Below are 20,490 nucleotides of genomic sequence, written 5' to 3' on the forward strand. Positions count from 1 at the left end.
TATATTTGTTATTTATTCCCTTCAAGTCTACCTCGAGTTACCGCGAATTTCAACAGCGGCGCGTCGCACGAAGACGCTGAGAGCCTAGGACGCCTCGTCGACGAGTTTCTTGTCGCGATGATGAATAATTAATTTGCAAACTTGGCCCGACACACCCCCGACACCCCCTGCGACCCCGTCCTTTGTCATTCCCGTCTAATACCGTTAAAACAATGATAAAACCCGAGGTTACAGTCTCCGCGTAATTTTCCCTGCAACACTTATACATACACGGCAATAAATATCTCCGCATCAAATTCATTCAGCGATTCTGAACCATTTTTCTATGTAAGATACATCCTCAATGATAAGCAACAATGTCACATATATATACATATAATTTCTGTAAGTAAGAAGACGCTACCCACTGTGTGACCTGGTGTTATATATATGTATACGCATATACGTATGTGTAATCTAGTATAACGAGACGAGGGTGAATCCTTTAGTCAAATGTCGCTAAGCACTCCGCACGAACTGCGATCGAGTTTCATTAGATCAGCTATCATTAGAGCTCGCTGAAACGTCAGCAGTTTGACGAGCTTATCCCCAAAAAGTGTAGAACACTCGACTCTTACGTAAATTTATTATTCCATTTTTTTTTTCAAAACATAATGAAAAACCGCAATTACATAGTAAGATAAAATTGAAGATAAAATTAAAAACATCCGCACCCTCCCCTTGCACCCTGACCATTATACGACGACGACGACGATCCTCCCGCCTTTGCGCATTCGAGGAATTGGAACAAATTCGCTGACCCCTCTGCGAAATACTTAGGTGTGCGAAATTGTCCCGACGGTTGAGGACGCGGCGACCGGGATACAGCTGCGTGGCAGGGCATGGCAGGGTTGCGGAAGGGAATAGGTCGAGGGTGAGGCGTAAGACCAGCCGGCGACACACTGCAGGGTCGCCTCGGTCATCTTGGTCACGCCGTCGACCCGGGACCATTACGCTCCCGTTTAATTAAACTCGGCGAGATGTCAAAGGACTCTCTCGCTCGGTTCTACCGAGAAGACGGACAATGCGAAGCAGATTATTACATCGGCCGACGACGAGACGAAGAAGGGACGGGAACGGGACGAGCTCAGGGACCTCGGCGCCCATTGTCGACCCCCGGGAATATGGAAACGCCCGGGATTCTAGCGACGGATTCAACCGGACCGAGGCAAACCGCTGAATGGTCCCCGGGTGACACGGCGCCGGAGTGGCTTTTCGATCGTTCGAAAACCTCGGTCAAAGAAGGGGTAAAGAAAAAAAATAAAGTGGATGAGGGTCAAAACCTGGAAGGATCGATATATCGAAATTTCAAACATAAGGTATCAGAATAACGAGAGATGAATTGTTTGAAATCTTGATTTTTTAAAGTCTCGCTGATCAGGAGTCATTATAATCGGCGACAATTTTGAAAATCAACATTTCGAACAATTCGTCTTTCGTTTTTTTATTTTATTTTTTTTTATTTTCGCATGTTTTTCAAATTTTCATCTCCACCGGTAAAAGTCGACTGTTACCAACGTAGACGTCACGCTATGCCCATAGTTGACGTTAATATATCGGTAATAGAACCTCGTCGAATTTCTCGTCGTTGATTAAATTTGGCGAACGTTTCGTAGATTAGAAAAAAAAAATCAGAAAAAAGGATTTTTTGAAAAACCATGAAAAATTTTTCCGTACCCAAAAGCACTCGCAACAGGTATAATATATTCGGATTATGACAGGCCGTTATTTTTTTTTATAACGTCATATCGCCCGGTGAGGGGGAGATTGAAAGATCGGTTTTACGATCTACAAGAACAACGGCTATAATAAAGTCACACTTGATTAGCAAAATTTTTCTGCCCAAAAAGTATCGAACGTACTCTATCCAGCGTAAATAACATCGTCGACGCGTTGTAGAAGCAGAATATTTCCGTGACGTAAATGATTGGCCACTTTTCTCTCTAAATGAACTGTAGTTTCGATGCATGTAAATAAATATATATATATATATATGTATATATATACAACACATATATGTATAAACCGTATATAACCTCACGCGCAGAACGCCATAAATCCAATCCATCCCGGCCTCCGGCCCCCGGTTAGGATATAGCAAAGTAGAGAGAATTTCAGCGATGGTTGGCTCGAAAACCGCGAAATCCACGCCGGAAGCCCAGATGAGCAATCCAAACATCGAATATGCCGCAGTGCAGCTGGTAACGTCGATTGCTGGTCCATCCACTCGCGTCAGCGTGGCATCCGGACGAGGTGCATGCTGCTGCAGGGTGCGGTGGTTTGCAGGCTTGGTTTGTTGATTTATCAGTAAACAGAATTGGATTGATTCAATTCGCCCGACGAGCGTCGTTACAGAGACAATTAATTCCGATTATATCGAACTGCAGGAGCTTACACAGGGCGCGAGGACAAATTAAAACGGAAATCAGATACATACGCTAATAGGTATATATACATTACGTATATACCGTGGGAAAATTAAGATTTGCCGAGTAATTGGAGAGGAGACTTTGAAAAATGCTGCAAGTGTTTGTAATAAAATTTTTTTCGTTGCATAATTATTTATAGCTTGATTTTATCTGTGAACTTTATTTTTTTTTTTTTTTTTTTTTAATTATAGCACTTCAAGCCTTTTTTATAATTCTCCTCTTTAATTTTACCTGAGAAATTTTTTCCATCGATATAACCGTTTAGCCTGCATAAAATACACGGATTAAAACAATTGTTCTTATCATCAAAATGACAAAGTTCTAAATACACACATACGAAATTATACATATATATGTATGTATATTGTATTTTTATGCAAAATTTTAAATTTATTTTATATATGTTGCAAAATTTTCTAATGTACAATAAAAATCGTTCGAAAAATCACAGATAATCATGGATAATAGAAATTGTGTATAATGTATTTATTATCCATGGGAGAAGTTGTTGAGACATATAAAAATAAAAAAAAAAAAAAGAAAAAGAAAACTGTTGAAAGAAAAAATTATGTTTCGTCGGGCGAATCTGATATTATATCTAAGATATATATATATATATATTCTTCACGTAGCTCGTCCGTATAAAACACAGCCAATAAGAAGTCCCGGAGGTTATAGCGTGCTGTCGTAGCCAGAGAGATGAAAAACCGATCGAAGCACATTCGACGTGCTCCCGTTTCCAAATCCTGTTTCCATCTACCCGTCACGGGGAGTGAAAATTTGTCTTCCTGTGCCTCCGCAAGGCTTTTGCAAAGAAAAAAAAAAAAAAAAAAAAAATCACAGAGTTGGCGATAATTTTTCATCGTTTTCAGCGAACGTGCAAAAATCCGCGAAACAGCTCGAGGAGTGCGTTGATCCGTTAAAACGACGAATGAACATAGTTTGGAACCGAGTTTTGCGACGGACGGAGGTCGACGAGTAGAATGAGAAAAATCCCTTCCATTCGAGAGGCTGCATGGGATCGTCCCGAAGGAGAAGTCGTCTCGGCTCCGGATGGAGGCTGCGACGACTCCAAGGTGCCCACGTCCCTCTCCTCTTGGTCGAGGCCGAGGAGATTCGCCGTCCCATGACCACCGGTCAATAACTGGACACCACCACCGCCTTCGCCGCCCCCTAAGCGCCTCGAAATACGTCCACGTCCCCCCCCCCCCCCCCCAAAGATTACCCAGGCACACTGCACTGCCCGAGTTACGTGAAATGAAAATCTTAATATCTCCGTTGAGAATTCTTCTACACTCGCATCGTATTGTCAATTTTTTTTCCCTCTCTTTCCTTTTTTCTTTCTACACTATTCGGCACAGTTTTCCAGTGTAATAGATACGCGTGCAGCACCTAAGTACTCTTCGTTTCCTCAATTTTACCGCACAAATTGAAAGTTGCAATTTAATTACTCTCGCTTCTCGATTCGAGTTCGTATACATATATATATATACATATATATATATACATATATATTGTCTAATGAATTAATTATTTGAATAAATTTCAACGATCTTCCGTACAGATGGGAATCGATTTATGTACCAAATCTGTAGAAAGAATTTTTTTAACATTCGTGGAGAACATTTTTGGACCGCTTGAGAGTGACTCAGACGTTTTTGAAATTTTTTCAAATCATCTTCGATCGTATGCGGTAATCGTTATCGATTCCATTACCTTACGTGGGACCGAAATCCGTTGTGCAAATATTTGAAAGCCGAATATACACACCGCGTTCAAGGGGGTGCGGGGGATCCGCGGATGCGGATGAATGATTAAACACCGAACAGAAGGAGAGAGAGAGGGGGAGAGAGAAAAAGGTGCGCATTATAGGTACGGGCCATTATTCGAGGTTGAGCACTCGGTTGGGCGCCCACGCCTGCCGACAAGGAAGCAATTCGCAAGGGAAGCCCATCACCTAATACACACAGTTCAGAGAACTTGGCGTTTTAACCTTTTCTCGGCAACGCGCAGAGCCAATCCGGTTCGTTGCTTCCGTATAACCGCGCTCTTCTCTCGCTTTGCACAGGTCGTTGCTAACATTCGTTTAACCGTGTGCGAGTGGGGGCTGCTGGGGGACAATTTGCACGTTACATTAAAGCGAACATCCGGAAAGGACGCGCCCGGTAGCATCTACAGGTATAATGCACATACGCGTTGTAGAGTGGTGGACGACAACAGCAACGCGATTTTATATACCGGGTGTCGGAAAAAGTTGATTTTTTTTTTTTTTTTTGAATTCATTTATTTATTTACTTTTTCTTCCTCGTCTTGTCGTCTTGTTGACGAAATCGTTGTTTTGTGAATTAAAATTGTGAAACATCTATATTGTATTTATTCGTTGTGAAATCGTTTTTTTTTCTTTCTTTTTTTTTTTTTTTTTTTTTTACTTTTCCGCTCGTCTCTACGATTTCGATAATTAACGCTCGCTGCGGTGCGTGACGATGGAATTTTTTTTCCTTTGGGTTTTTTTGTTCGTAGCTTGTTGTCGTTTATTTTTATTTATTTATTTATTTTTTTTTTTCCACTACCCGCTATAAAATGTTACGAGCAATAATTATTGAAGCTAACAATAAAACCACGAGGAATAAACGTCAGTATAAATTGTATGATATAAAAGTGAACTAATAGAAGAAGAAGTAAAAAAAAAAAAAAAAAAAAAAAAAAACGAAGAAGACTAGGAAGAGTGAAAAGATGTAACGCGATAAAACGAATCAAAGATACCTCACGCGATGTTGCGTGTGTAAAAAGAGCTGTCTTGCGAAAAAGCGACACTTCGATGAAAGATATAGTATAACATAAAAGGCCCGCTAGTTTTCGAGGAAAGATTGAAATGAGATAAAGATTATATATATATATATATACCGTGTGTACGTGCATTATGTATTAGATACCTACATAAATAAGAGTTGTGTGCATGTGTATGTATGGGAAAGGCGTTACGGACGAGCGCGGCGCAGCATCTGTATACTACACATCTATATGTATATACAATATGGACATGGATACATGGGCAGATGTAAAAATGTTTTAAAAAGTAAGAATACCGCATCGTGGTATGTGAGGTAGGGTCAAGTATTATCAGGTGGAGGTAGAGCGTAAGTAGGTAGGTGGTAGGTGCGCGGCTTCTACCGTCGTCGAACCCGAAGGAGTAATCTTCGAGAAAATATCTGAACGCCGTTTCAAGGATCGTTTGCGGCGTGCCCCGTGCGGCACACAACAGTGCCGGAGCTTTTTAACGACGTTGAAGAAATTCTCGGCCGAGTGAACGCGCTAGATGTGCACTATACCTACCTACACACGTACACTGCATCGAAGGTATACGTGTAATATATGCCTGCCGGCTGCGAGTATGCGTTCACAGATACGCGCACACACGCACGAAGCTTTTACAGGTACTAGTTATAAATCTTTCCTAGACCAGTAAGTATTTTACGCTGCAGCGATATCCGCCACGATGATGTAATAATAGCTGGGATAGGGTAAAACGCGAAATACATATATTATACGAAATAAAGAATATATATATACATATATATGAGGGAGGGAGGGAGGGCGGGACAAAACGGTGTACTTGAGGAAATACTTAGTTTTCGAGGATTCGAATACTCCGAGACTTTTTTTTGCTTTTCTTTCTTTTTCTAATTGTAGCAAAAAAAAAAATAATGATCAATAAAGTTTATAGAAGTCATTTTTGATAATTTAAAAAAGATTTTGACAGACAAAATTTTTCGTCCCCTCCCCCCATATCTTATATCTTATTGCTAGACAATGAAATCGAAGTTGCAGATTTTCTTTTGATCATTATAGAAAGAATTTTTCATCCCGCATTATAATATACGCGACAAAGATTGTATTTTTAATTATTATTACGTCACGATGATGATCTACTGGTATTTAAGCGGGGGAATTTAATTGGAAAAAAACTGATAAATGCTATCGATAATAACTGTGATTATAAGATAAAAATTTTATTTTTACATTTTCGAAAAAATCGGTACGATCTATAGAATAATATTATATTTTACGTGATGATTTAGAGGATTTTTAGGTATATAAATTTAAAGTGTAAATTATTCGCGAGATAGGCGGTAGTTGCAGGTAATTTTACACGCGGTTAAAATCTAAATCTTCTTCAATTCGCTATCGCGTGTAACATATAGGACGTAGGTATAAGTATATGTATACATATAAGACAATAGATACGGAAACGATCGACGCTGAGAAAGAAAGGAAGAGAGATACGGGAGTGAAAAGAGGAGCGTAGACGGCGTGGCGATAAATTGCTTAGGGATATTTAATCAGGGAGAGGCTAATCCTTTATTGGCTCTCGAGGGACGCAATGAGGCCTCTCGAGCGGGAGGGAGCGAGGACCTCGGGGAGGGCGAAATAAGTTTCGAGAGGATCGATGGGCAATCGAGTTAAACGATCCTCACGCCTCGTTATCCTTTGTTTCCATCGGGCGGGTCTTTCGCCCTCGACTGCCTGCCGTCCAGCATCCAGCATCCAGCATCCAGCATCCAGCATCAGCCACTTCTGCTGAATCGACTTTATTGCTTTTGCTTATAAGAGACGTTTATATACCGGATGCGCGCGATTTCGAATTCCACCCGGAGCCGCGCGAGGAGGTGCGAATTAATTTAAACTTTCCACCCTTTCGAACTCTAATACCATACCTTAGACTCACCTTCTGCTGCAGAATCGATTGACTGGTTTCGGCACCTAAGGCGTCATACCGAATTTCTCCAGCAGTGTGCGTTTCAGAAAATTATTTGTATTTTTTCCCTTGACTGTTATTTTCACAGTCAACCCCGTAAAAATAGTTTCAATTTTTTATTAATTTTTTTTTTTCCTTTTTTTCCTTTCTTTTTTTATACAACCCTGCACTCGATATAGAGAAAAAGAGCGAGAAGGAAAAAGAAAAACGAGGAAAATGGTGTACGAAACGGGACGGAAGAGAGGGAAAGAGTGAAATGAAATGTTGTTCATTTATCCGACGACGCGAGAATTGAATTAAACCACTCGGCGGCGGGTTTTTTATTTCGTGATTCAATTTTGCCGTTGCGAGTTTGCCGGGTCAGAATCCCCGGCGTAGATGAGCGACGGTCTTCGGAGCTCGGGGAGAAGCGGTTTTCATTTGGAGCCTAATGAAAATTAAAACGCATTGTAACCCGGTAATGAATCAATTCATACTCTTAGCGCAGGATACAATAACTGCGCAGGAGTTCAGAGCGTTCGTCGTATAATTCCCGCAAAAAGAATTGCCTCGTGATTTGCACCCGGGTTCATTTTACAAGTTAATTTTTTCGCTCTCGCCACGACGACGACGACGACGATACGCACCACACAGTGTTATAATCATGATCTCTTGATTCTAACGGCAAATTTTTACTTTCGAAACGAACAATTTCTCAACGTTATCTATACGTTACAATTAACATTAAATTCTATACCTACAGATTTTGAGACGATAAATTTGGTCAATTTTATACAGAAAATTTCACGAATAATCGTTCGAATATTGCCTTTCAACGACGTTATTTCCGCCAATGATAACGAACGCGATATATCTAATGAGATAACGTCTTTGCTATAGTACATCACGATAGAAATAAATCTGACAAGAAAAATTAGATCAGCAAAATATGGAAAATTTGGACAAGGGTTTGATAATTAGAACATTTAAAACTATCAAACTCCGGTGTTTTTGATCAGTTACAAATATTTTCATTTCATTAATTTTTCCTACTATCTTTGGGTACAATGTATACATATATATTAGGGTGGCGCAAAAAAACCGACTATTTTTTTTTTTTTTTTTATTGAGTCTCGTGTGACAAAATGTTAATTTTTTGATGTTTTAAGAAAGCCCTTTCCAAAGGACAACTCAGAAAAAAAAAATTTCAAGAAGTTGATCCAAATTTTTCAAAATGTCAAAAATCGTCAAAAAATTAAATTAAAAAAATTATATTTACACTATTTTGTTTGATTTTAAATTCATGTTGTGGTATATTGTTATCGATTCTTTCTTACTAAATTTAAGGAAAAAAATTTATGAAATTTTAATATGAATATTAAAAGGTCGCTCGAAAAAATCTAAAGAAATGCACCGAAAAATTGAAAAAAAAATTATGAGCGACCTTTCAAAATTCAAATTTTGTACTGAAACTTTCGGAAAGTTATTTTTCTTTTGTCTATAAAATTATACCGTACCGAGAAAAAAAAGTGAAAAAAAAAATCGACTTTTGACGATTTTTGACGTTTTAAAAAATGTGTAACGACCTCTTAAAATTTTTTTTTTTTAACTGTCCTTTGAAGTGGGCTCTTAAAACATCAAAAACTAACATTTTGTTACACGAGGCTCAAAAAAAAAAAAAAATAAAAAAAAAATTGGTACATATATCAATCAAGTATTTTTTCTCTCATTTCCAATACAAAGCATCGATGAATCCGATCGATAAATTTGCAACGTCAAAGGTTGTTTCCGGGAGATGCAAAATCCTCGACAAGTCTTCCGAAATAAATAAAATATTTTTAAAATAAAGCTGCGAAGTTGCAGCGGATATATCGTCCGGTCTTCGATTTGACGGATTATAAAGCTTCCGTTCGGTGGATCGTTTTCCGCTCAACCGTGACGAAGAATATTGCCTCTGGCCGCGGTGTCGAGGAGAATCAAGGTGCCGAAGGTGGCGACGCGACGTGTCGGCCAAGCCGCAAGGCAATATCGGCTCGGTCACGTAAGTATAGACCGACTGACCTCAGCAGAGCGAGCAATAACGCGATGAAGAAGGGAAGGAAGAAGGAAGGAAGGGAGGAAGGAAGGAAGGAAGGAGTCCTGCCAAACTGCCGGAATAACCCGGGAGCCAAGGACGGTTTCCACCAATTCGAACCTTCGCGTGCACTGGGACTTCCGCATCGCAAAATTTCTCGTCATTCGAGTGTTTCGCTATTTTATTTGCCTACTAAATAGATTTCCTTACACCCGTGTATATACTGTTAAAAATATTCGTCTGAAACTTCCTTCGATTAAAAAGAATACGATAAATTTATTAAACAATTTAGTAGATTCAAATTACTTTTATTTTTTGAATTTTTTTTAGATCGCAAATTTAAGACAAATACGTAATAATTAATTTTTCTTTTCAGTACGGTAAGCGCGTGGTGGATTAAAAATTAATTTTAACAGTACCGTAGTAGCGTAAGTTTTTTTCATCACTTTGTAAGGGGTGTGACGTGTAAAAAAAAAAGAGGTTTTTTTACTCACCGTACATCTTGCCTTCGTCGGAGAGGATAATTTTGCGTCGACCGCATGGCGGGTATATCGCCAACGCCTCTTGGAAGCTCTGTTCGATATCCGGTGACCAGACACCCTCCGCGTCCGCTGCCGACAAATCCTTTTCGTCCTGCATCGGGTATAATACATATAAAGAATATTATTAATAATAAAACAATAAATAAATAAATAACAAGTAAATAAAATAGCAACCAACACACGTAAGGAATGACTTTGGCTTACACGAATATTAATTATACAATTTATACAAAATCCGAAGGAAAATCGGTACAACAATTTTTATTCGCAATCGTAATATCACGTGATCGCTTCAATTGAAAGATTATATCTTGTGAATAATTAGTAATTCGTTGTAATTGTGGCACGTGTTATATATTAATAACAACAACAACAAATTGACAATCACGGATTATTCATAAACGTATACATAATGTAATGTGCATATTTGAATAATGTCAATTTGTCGAGAGAATAAGAAGAGAGAAAAAAAAAAATCCAAAATCTCTAATGCTATGTAAAAAATTGAATCTAGGTGTAAAATCAATATTTATGATACTCGGCGATTGAAGTACAAAAAGTTAAAGAAAGTTCTCGTTAATTTTATAAAGTCAAGAAAGACAAGCCGATCACCGAACACAGCGTACATTCCTGAACAAAATAACCGACTGAAACGTCAATCTGAATAATTTCGAGATCTGAATCTTCATAGAAGTATTTGAAAAAACCTTGGAAGTTTTGGATTTACCGATACCTATATCAACAGATCCATATTAATTGTATATAAAAACACTTGTGTGTCGTATACTTTTTATTAGATTTTATTTAGATTTTTCCCATCGTTTACGCTACAAACTTTTCCGTCATTTCTCTTTTCTTTTTCCCTTGTCTGTATCTCTTTTTCTTCTCTCTCTCTCTCTCTCTCTCTCTCTCTCTAGCTTACGCCGGTATCCAGACTTACATCGCTGATGTCGCCAACGTCGAGATTCTTGGTATCCGAGCCGGAGCCGTTGGCGTCGGGCGGCGGCCCGGAACTCGCGGGGGTCCACGGCGAGGAAATGGTGTCGGCTGCAGCCACCGCACTGCCTGTAACAATGGGAAGAGTTCATCGTCAGCCTTATCCGATTGCGTGCTCGTTTTTAAGAAAGAATTATACTTTCGCAGAAAATAAACGTATAAGTATTATTTAACTATTATTATAAATAAATAAGAAATTGGCATGTGTGTGTCTGTGTGTGTGTGTGTGCAGTGTTTGTATAGAATTGATGTAAGGTTAGAATTTATCCGTTTCGAGCAATATATCGATTGCGCAAATAAATTCTGAGAATGAAGTAAAACCGACGAAACGTTGAAATCTCATATAGATATTGATAGATGATTTTCTATTTTCGTTAGGATAAGTGTACAAAAATTATGTATCCTTAAAAAGTGATTAATAAATTCGATAGATCTTATAAATGAGTATTAAAACAGTTTTTTCATTTTTCTTATCTTATTTTTCGCAATCATCATCTTCTATCGAAATTATAAATGTCGAATCAGCAACTGATATTCGAATCTGAACTAGATGCATATTTCGTTCACAACATTATATAATCGACATAAAAAATATAACACAATGCGCGATATTGTCCTGCCGTTAATAACGTTAACAATATTAATAATCCTAATAATAGCAACAATAATAATCTCCCCGAACAGAAGAGAAAGAGAAAAAAAAAAAACAACAAATAAACTAGAACGTAGAAAAACGGGAGGGAACGGGGTAAAGATGTACTAGAAAAAAAAAAAAAAAAACAAATCACCACTCGTCGAGGAGAGGAACTTTACCCGCCGTTCAACCCCGAGAGTTTGGGTGAATAAACAGTATCGAATATCATGGGATTCCCCTACCACGTGCCGAGTGAATCGGTCGACTGTTACACAACCGAGGGGCGGTTAAGCTTCTGGTTATAAAACATCCCCTGGCGGTAACGGATGCGGAGGATGGTGCAGCCTTGCAGGGGTTAAAGTACGAATAGAAAGACGAGGTAAAGTAGAGGGACAGGGGAGGGGGTGGAAAAACACCACGACGACGACGACGACGACGATGACGAAGTGAAGTGAGCACGTGAAAAATAGAGCGGGAGGCCGAAAGAGCAACAAGTGGTCTGATATCGCGGTATCAGTGTGCATATACCACGCGGCGGACAAGTTTTTAGGTGGGGGGATAACTCGTCGTAGGCGTCGACTCCGCCTCCTGGGGGGAGGGGGTGGGTGGGTGGAGTGAAACGAGGAGAGAAGTCTCATTTCCTCGACTCTTCGGCCAACCGTTGCTTAACCGCCAATGAGAAAATTAAACGGCACTACGTCTCTGTGCATTCGAACTGCATCCTCGACAAGCCGCGACACGGATGAGGAATCGGTAAACTAGACTCACACGTATGTAGGTTGAGAAATGGTAAACGGTAATCGGATCAGAGATACTGGAATTATGGTTAAGAATTTTTGGAAGTTCGTAAGATTGTAGAAAATATCGCGTTACTATGAAATTCTCCGACTTTTCAACTACATACATAAACGTGTTAAACTAGAGAAAAAAAAAAAAAAATCAAATAAACAAATAAATAAATTAAACTCAAACTATGAAAGTCGTTGAGTAAATTTGATATTTTAGGATAATAATTCAAAGATCGATAATTTTCTTCACAACTTTCATAAATTCTTATTGAAAAATTCCATAACTCTAAATTGTTCTACCGTAGCGTTTATCACACAATACTACATACATGTAGATAGGTATCTTGAACCTCGAATTTACTTTCGTTTATCGATTAGAATTAAAATACAAAAAAAAGGAAAAAAAAAAAAAAAAAAAAAAAAATAGAAAAAATTTATTCAAAGAGCTATTAGATTAGGCATGCATATTTCGAAGCAATTAATGCCCGGCGAAGCGTATATTAAACTAATACAGACATACGGACAGACAGACGGGTTTCACACCCACGGATCGTTAGATCGGCGTGTAATTCCTTATCCGTAACAGTAACTTTCTTCGCGTTAATGCGCCACACGAGAGATAGAAACGTATTAGAGGCGGCAGTTGGGTCTAACATAAGTAGTCTGCGTTTCGTGGGCTTCCTGGTTACGTCAAAGCGGCATTTTTTTTTGCGTTGTGAATTTTAACTACTTAATTTTTCTATATTTATTCAAATTACATATTTTGAAAAAGTTGTTTATATTAACGAACGATTTCAACCTATGATTTGTTTTATCTATTTGTGTTTACGTACTATATATATATATATACATATATATATACCTGTATAATATAAGCTAGTAAGTAGGTTTGCTTCCGTAAACTGCGGTAGCTTCTATACATATATGTATAACGTACGATATCTAATGCTGCAGCGCGCGGTTAACCACCGAGAAAATATTGCTGTTGCATATTATACTGTTCATGGTGTTAATATACAATTTGTATACCCATTAATACGATAAAAGCATTTTGTTTCTCACAGCATTAATTAACACCTTTGAATCCCCCGTGCGTTTAATTTTATCATTACATTGATAACACGTTTTTCTCGAAATTTCTGATAAACGTGAAAAACTGTGTTATAAAACGATGAAATTCGATAATAATCGATAAACAATCGACTTGACATCTGATATTCTCGATTCTTTCGGTATTTTGAACTCGTTATCGATGTCAAAAAAATCATTCCGAAACGTGCATGGGTTGCAAAAATAAAGAAAAAAAACCAAAAAGTGTAGACTTCAAGCGATTAAAAAATGCACAACGTATTTTCTTCCATCTGTCTACAGGTACCGGTGTAAAAAGGTTATGTATGTTCTACCAAAAAATTTTCTCGCTGCGACGAGCGAACCCTTCGAACACTGCTATACCTATTTCGATATTTTTGATCACAGTCGTTATTTTCAGGGGTTTCAACGTACGACAGTAATTTACTCATGGATACCGTACTCGTACAGGGGGTAACAAAAATCGACGAGCTATGTACAGCGACAAAGAGAGCGGAAGAGGGAGACGGGACGAGGCATAACCGCGCATGAATTGTTTCAGGTCAATATTCGGCATTGTGTTCGTTAAAATGAGGCTTCGAGAGGATGGGATGGGATGGGATGGGTTGGGATGGGATAGGCAGGGCTGGTATTTCGGAATTCACGATAGCGATCTCTATACCTACACACGCGGTGCAGAGGATTAACGTCTTCACCACTCTGGAATTACAGGCGAAGCTTGGGTGACCGATATTATGGCACGTTGCTCCGCGTGGTCAGGCTAGCTCGACCGAATCGGCGTCGTGGTTAAGCAAGAATTAGGAACGAGAATCGCGCGATATTGCCCAAGGATTGAATTTTGAGCTTCGGATGAGATTTCTAAAAGGAATTGACGAGGATGGAAAAATTGTTTATATCGTAGAATTTATAGAATGGAATTAATCTAGTTCTAAGTATTGATGTAAATCAAATCCACGAACACAGGTAGCTCTGACTTAACCTCTGAGGGGTTTACTTGAATGTTATTAATAATTTTGCATTATTCTAATATGTATGTAATTATTGTTGGTAATATAAAGAATAAAGAATTTAATACTATGGAGATGACGAGAAGCGAGAATTTCTTTACTTTTCTATATGAAATAAGAATTTTTATTACGAGTAAAGAACGATGAGCGAGAGAAGATTAATCAAACAATATAACCAAATGTTTAATCTATCACGTAGGTATATAACTATCCGGGTATTCGAATTGTTTATGTATCATGTTTATCTTGTAGAAATACGCCTTCGTCTAAAATAATCACACCATATATAATGTTAAGATTCAAAATAGACAAATTTTTAGCCGGTTTCTTTTATTACATCGATCACCTGGTATTAAATTTATCGTGCAGGAGCAGAAGACGCGTAGTTAGGTATACCTACCACCCTGTACCTACTCTTCAACTTTAACGTAACAGAACGAGCTGATTTTTTTATTAATTGATTTTATTTTGCCAGTCAATCAATCCTCTTGTTTCTTTTATTTTATTTTTTTTTTTATTTTTGTCATATTATTTTTATATCCCATAAAAAATCCTGAATATTTTTGAATTCTCAGAAATGATTGAATAGCTCGACTGAAAAGAGTTAAATAATATAAAACGAATAAAAACGATGATATTTCTCCACACCTGTAAGATAATAATCACAGGATGGTATTTGATCGGACTCAACGACGGTTCGAGTCCATCGCTAGTCGGGTAATACGTAAGCTGTAAATTTGGCATATAACGATCAGGGGTCGGAGAGCGGCAGGGCGGTAGGCGAGGCCTGGGGGTTGAAGGGGGGTCGGCACCAGGTCGGGGGTGAGTTCCTGGTCCCCGGGTAGGCCGGAGCTACCGCCGCCGCCGCACGGAACCATCCATAGCGGCGTGGGGTGGTTGAGGATGGCTGGGGGTGGTGGCAGAGGGTGGAATGCGTCCCGTTTAATATCGTGGAACATTATATATCGTCTCTCTTGTCCCTACGCCAGCCAACGTACGTACGGGGCTGCAGGTAGATATAGGTGTGCATGTATACATATATGTATAGGTAAATATATACGTGTGCGTGTGCGTGTGTGTGTGTGTACACGCGCGTGTTTGTGTTTGTGTGTTGTACATAAACCCGGAGAGAACCGGGAAGGCCGACACGCGCGAAAAGCACGCCGGCAGCTCGAGGATAACCTACGATTATACTGATACTCTGCTACTGCTACTGCTACTGCTACTGCTACTGATACTGATACTGATACTGCTACTGCTGCGGGGACCAGTCAGGACCTCTTCGTTTTCGGAAAGTCCTTGCGCAAAGGATCACCCGGGTCAAGCGACGCTTATCCTCTCTTTTCATATATATTTTTCTTTCTCTCTCTCTTTCGCTCTGCCACCCTTTTTATATCTATTATTGTTTCGCTTTTTTCTTTCTCTCGTCATTCAAGTTCTCGTGAAGAAAAAATATCGATAAGAAATCAGAATACGAAGTGAAAGAAAAGGGGGGCAAAAAATTAAACGTTCAGAATCGCAGATATGTTTCAGGTTTTTTTTTTTTTTTTTTTTCTTTTTACGTTAAAGATTCTCACTTTTGGGGTTTTAATAATCGTCATAATTATATATTTTGTATTTTTATTTGGGAATAGCGAGTTTCTCGCGTGCTGCCGCGGAAACGTTTTTATCTAGTTGATAATTATATGCCGGGTGTAGAGATTCGAAAATTGAATTTCGAAAGAAAAAAATAAATAAATATATATATACTATATTATTTGGTGGAAAATTCTGATTAAAACTACTCTATTATTACCCCAATACATCGATCTAAAATCGATATGCATAATGTGATCTGTAATTAACTAGGTATTAAAACTTCTCGGTTTATGAACAGCATTACATTAAGTTACATCTTGACAATGGATTACAAGTAGGTATTATTAAAACGTCTGAAAGCGTGAAAAATATCGAAACTGTTTATGAGGGGAAAAAAAAAAAAAAAAAACCGAGGAAAAAGTAACATATAAATAAATAAAAAATGTCAAGTAATCGTGGCAGATCTTCAGTCTTTAGAAATTGGAATTAAAAGAGAAATCAAATTTCATTTATCACTCCGATAAACATCCAAATCGATCTCTAAATGTATGTACATTATAGTCTGAATATCGATACATAAGTCAGGTAACGAAGAGGCGTCGAATAAATGGAAGACGTCCCGGAATCGAAACTACGGCGTATATTAAAAGGCGCGATGTGAAATTAAAAAGCAATTCATCCTGACCAATTTATAAACTTTCCTATCGCAGTGCTCTTTGCGCGTTATTAGTTTTCTTCAAGTATCGTGCCCATAATCCACGTATGCACACCTGCTGCATGGATCGAGACTTGAATATCGCGGCCTAATCGGCACAATTATTATACCCCCGTGTTTAGAATCAATTAGCATTTAATGACTGGCTACACAGCATAATATAATCTAACGTATTGCAGCAATACTCGACTCGGTACTGCGTGGCGTAGCTAAACGATAAGAGTTGCGATGACGCAACGAATCGATGATATCATTTGCGCATGGTATATAACCAGGGTGTCCAGTTAGATGTGAAAACATAATTCCCTGAGAATTCTAAATTTTCTAGATAAAAATCATTATTTATTTAGTTTGTTCTCAAGTACACAATAAATGAAAAATGCAATAGTCATTCGATCAAGAATATTTTATATTTACCAAATGGCTAAATTTTTACAAACCTAGGATGAAAATAATTATATTCCAGATACGCCATAAAATTTCCTGAGATTTCTAGCTTTTTTCCAGGGGATATAAAATTCCCTGAGAATTCCGTGATTCCATAATTTCCATAAATACTCGACACCCTGAAAATGCAATTAACATATATACCCATGAATATGTAAATGTGCTTTTATCCGTGAATTTTGAAGGGTAATTTCAACACCCCGTTATAAGAGGTATCTCGGTGCGATCACGGATCGCAAAGGGAACCGTAAAGGTATCTCGATCCAACGAATTGGGGGTAGTTTCTGAACCGAATGATCGCGTCCGCCGCTTCTCAGGGTTCTAAACCGACGTTTAGGGCTGGAAACTCGGCTCTTTATCTGCCGCGAGGATGACGCCGTTTCCCCCGGCAATCGTCAAAGGTTTAACGTTTATCTGGGACAATGGCAGGGTTTCAGCCCTGCAGGTTTAGACTTAGAGACAATGACCGGTCAGGAAGTGTAATAATTGCTAACCGCGGACGGTAAGACGAACTTAGCCTGAATGGTCGAAACTTTGTTCGGTGAACAAGACCGTTGGGGAAGTTTGGAGTCGGAGATGATAGGGTGGGAGGGAGGGGGGGGGGGGGGGGGGGGGGATCTGAAAATGGAGAACCGAAGAGCAGACGAAACGCGATACGTAAGGGTAATCGAACCGAGGGCATTCGAGATCGAGAAATCTGAAGAAAAAACAATGTTTACCTGAAATTCGATAGAAGAAAGCTTCAATTTCGACTTACTCAACGAAAAAGTTACGACAATCGTCAAGGGATTGAAAAGTAAGATCGAAATTTCAAACAACGGCGACATTGAGGAATGGTGAAAGTGGAGGCATGTTGATTGGTTAACAAAGCGGTAAAAAACAACAAGTAGAGATACGCGTGGGAAGAAGAGGGTTGAAGTAAAACTCGATGCCCTTTGTGTACCTATAAAGCGTTAACGTTACAAAGGTAAAATTGTGAAGAGTTTATTTCGTTCACGATTTCATCGTTTCGCGTTTAATAAGTATACCAGAGTAACTCTCATTGTCACTAAAGTAAATAAGATGCGTTAAAAAAAAACGATATTAGTGAAAAGATCGATAATCGATAAAAATCGTTCATCCTTCAAATGCATCAATAATAATGGCATCAAAAGCTTTGATCCGATGTTAATTTTCGAAGGTAAAATTTGGAAAAAATTTATCACATTTCGACGAGAATTACTTGCAGCTTGCAGCAGAGGTGTTGGGTTAGGTTGATCGCCTAGACGCGTGTCACGCAAGCCAAAGAAGGATCGTTAACCCGTGGCTTCCATCGCCGACGACGAGGACGAGGACGACAATACCGAACACATATGGGGGGCATGATTGCAATCAGTTTCGTAAAGCAAGCGTGTGCTTTCCTCGTTCCCTCGTCCCTCGATCCGTTTATCCGAGCATAAGCAGAAGCACCGATATACTTCACACGAAGGGATGATGATGGGCACTGACAATTGTGAGCAGCACCTTAACTCTCGTCGAGAGTTTGGCCCAACGATGCATCATAAGAATAATATAAACCTACGCACGAAAGCGAGGTTAATAAAAAGTTAACGACCCCGTGATTAAGACGATAACGATGCATCATTTGACAAGATAATTGGACATCGAGATCGTCTTTGTAGTAACATAGATACATACAGTTGTGAGAGTGACGTTCCAATTGCGGGTTCATAAGGTGTACAATATCGGACAATATCGAAGCGTCTACTCGTGATATATTTTTAATCTAAAGATGAAACGAGAGGATTGCAACAGCGGATTGAAGTTTGAATTGTAGGTACAGGGAATGCGAAGAATGAAGTTCGAGTATTCTGCGAGAATGGATTAAAACGCGAATGACGAGAAGAGTTTCTCGGAAGCGTGAGAGACCAGTCACGGCATGTGCAGCTTGAATGAACCCCGTGAAAAATCGAGTGAAAAAGGTGAATGAGTTAGTCAGCCGGTTTAATTAAGCGCAAAAAGTATCGTCGGTGCTAATTGCAGTTGAACTGAAAATCATCGAAGGAGGGAGGAAGAGAGTCGAGAAAACGTAACCGCGCCGTGAGTTTTGAAAAAAGGAATAACGCGACGAAATAATGCACAATGAAAACTCTGTCGCGGATGAATGCACTTGCATGCTGCATTTCTGCTCGTGCTCGTGCAGCTGCAGTGCAACCTTTTCCCTCCTTTTAACGCGACGCGCTGCGATTGCACCAGCCGGTCATTATAACGCGGTGAATTTTTCCAATACATATCCACATGCGTGTACCAACCTACCGTTCTAGCAAACGACTTTTCACACACGTTATTATCACACGTGATACCTGTAAGAGTAAAAGTCGCTGCAGGTATCGGTTGCTGCACGCGTTGCACCGATTACGTGTGGGTATAACTGCAAGGCAAGAGAAAGGGGGGAAGCGAGAGAAAGAGAAAATTAAGCCTAATTGTGCGGAAAACTAACAACTTGGTACTGCAAGTTCATGCGTTAGGGGTGCAGTATTGATACGTATAGGGAAGATGAGTGGGTGTGCGTTTATCCAGACGTTACAATTCACCGAGGCGTAATTAATACACGTCGTCCCCTCTTCAAGTGTCCATTACGCGCCGGAGTTATCGTATATATCTACCTGCAGGACGTTGAATCGCGGCAAAGCTTCGACGAAGCCATTGGTTAAAAGTCAGGGTGAAAGGAAAGAGGCCCTCGAGGATACTCCGGTGTACCTAACCAACCTACCTACGTACCTACCCACCCACCTAGCGTAGGCGCATTAAACTGCTGCACAAAGCCCTGAAGCGAGCACAACACGTTAGTTTAACTCTGAATTTTTCTCTGGAAGAGCAGGCCTATTTGCGTCACTCAAATTAATTCCACTTTTGGAAACCAGTGGATGATGGGTATACGAAGTGGCTCCAGAAGCCCCTGGACGAGGAGTCGAGGAAGGTTAAAACGTAAGCCAAAAGCAATAAGTTGGAAAGCAGCACATCGGACGAATGCAATTAGGGTAAAACGTTGCACCCCGTATTTACTATGTAATTACGAAGCTAAGTACTGCAGTGGAGATGCGCGACGTTAAATTTTTCAATTCACCATTCCGTCCGTGTTTCTGTTCTCATCTATTTGCGGTTCGTTCATTAGCGTTGAAATGATAACTTTCATTCATTCGGTTATTATTCCAAGCCCTCTTCTGTCATAAATACAACCTGCCTGCATTGAAACTGCACTCCAACGTCGCGCGCTCATTTTTCACGCTCGCTAATTACCGATTAACTCGATTCTTCCACATCCCCTCACGTTCAACTCCTCTTCAATCTTCCACCACCATGAACACGTTGATCTGCACCTTTTTATTCCATCAATTTACATACGTAGACGATTTGAATGCTCGATTCAGATTGTCG

General features: G+C 39.4%; 1 protein-coding gene across 5 annotated transcripts in view; it reads right to left on the reverse strand.

Annotated features, from left to right (window-relative positions):
- Positions 1–20,490, reverse strand: part of LOC124412315 (protein scalloped) — a 114,018-nt gene that overhangs the window by 16,950 nt on the left and 76,578 nt on the right. For all 5 annotated transcript variants that reach the window (XM_046892080.1, XM_046892081.1, XM_046892083.1 and 2 more), the window contains 2 exons: positions 10,760–10,884; positions 9,772–9,910 (listed from right to left, as the gene is read on the reverse strand). In XM_046892080.1, the coding sequence (XP_046748036.1) occupies positions 9,772–9,910; positions 10,760–10,884 (264 nt within the window). The remainder of the gene's footprint in view (positions 1–9,771; positions 9,911–10,759; positions 10,885–20,490) is intronic.

The sequence above is a fragment of the Diprion similis genome, chromosome 11 (genome assembly GCF_021155765.1).
Source record: "Diprion similis isolate iyDipSimi1 chromosome 11, iyDipSimi1.1, whole genome shotgun sequence".
NCBI lineage: Eukaryota > Metazoa > Arthropoda > Insecta > Hymenoptera > Diprionidae > Diprion > Diprion similis.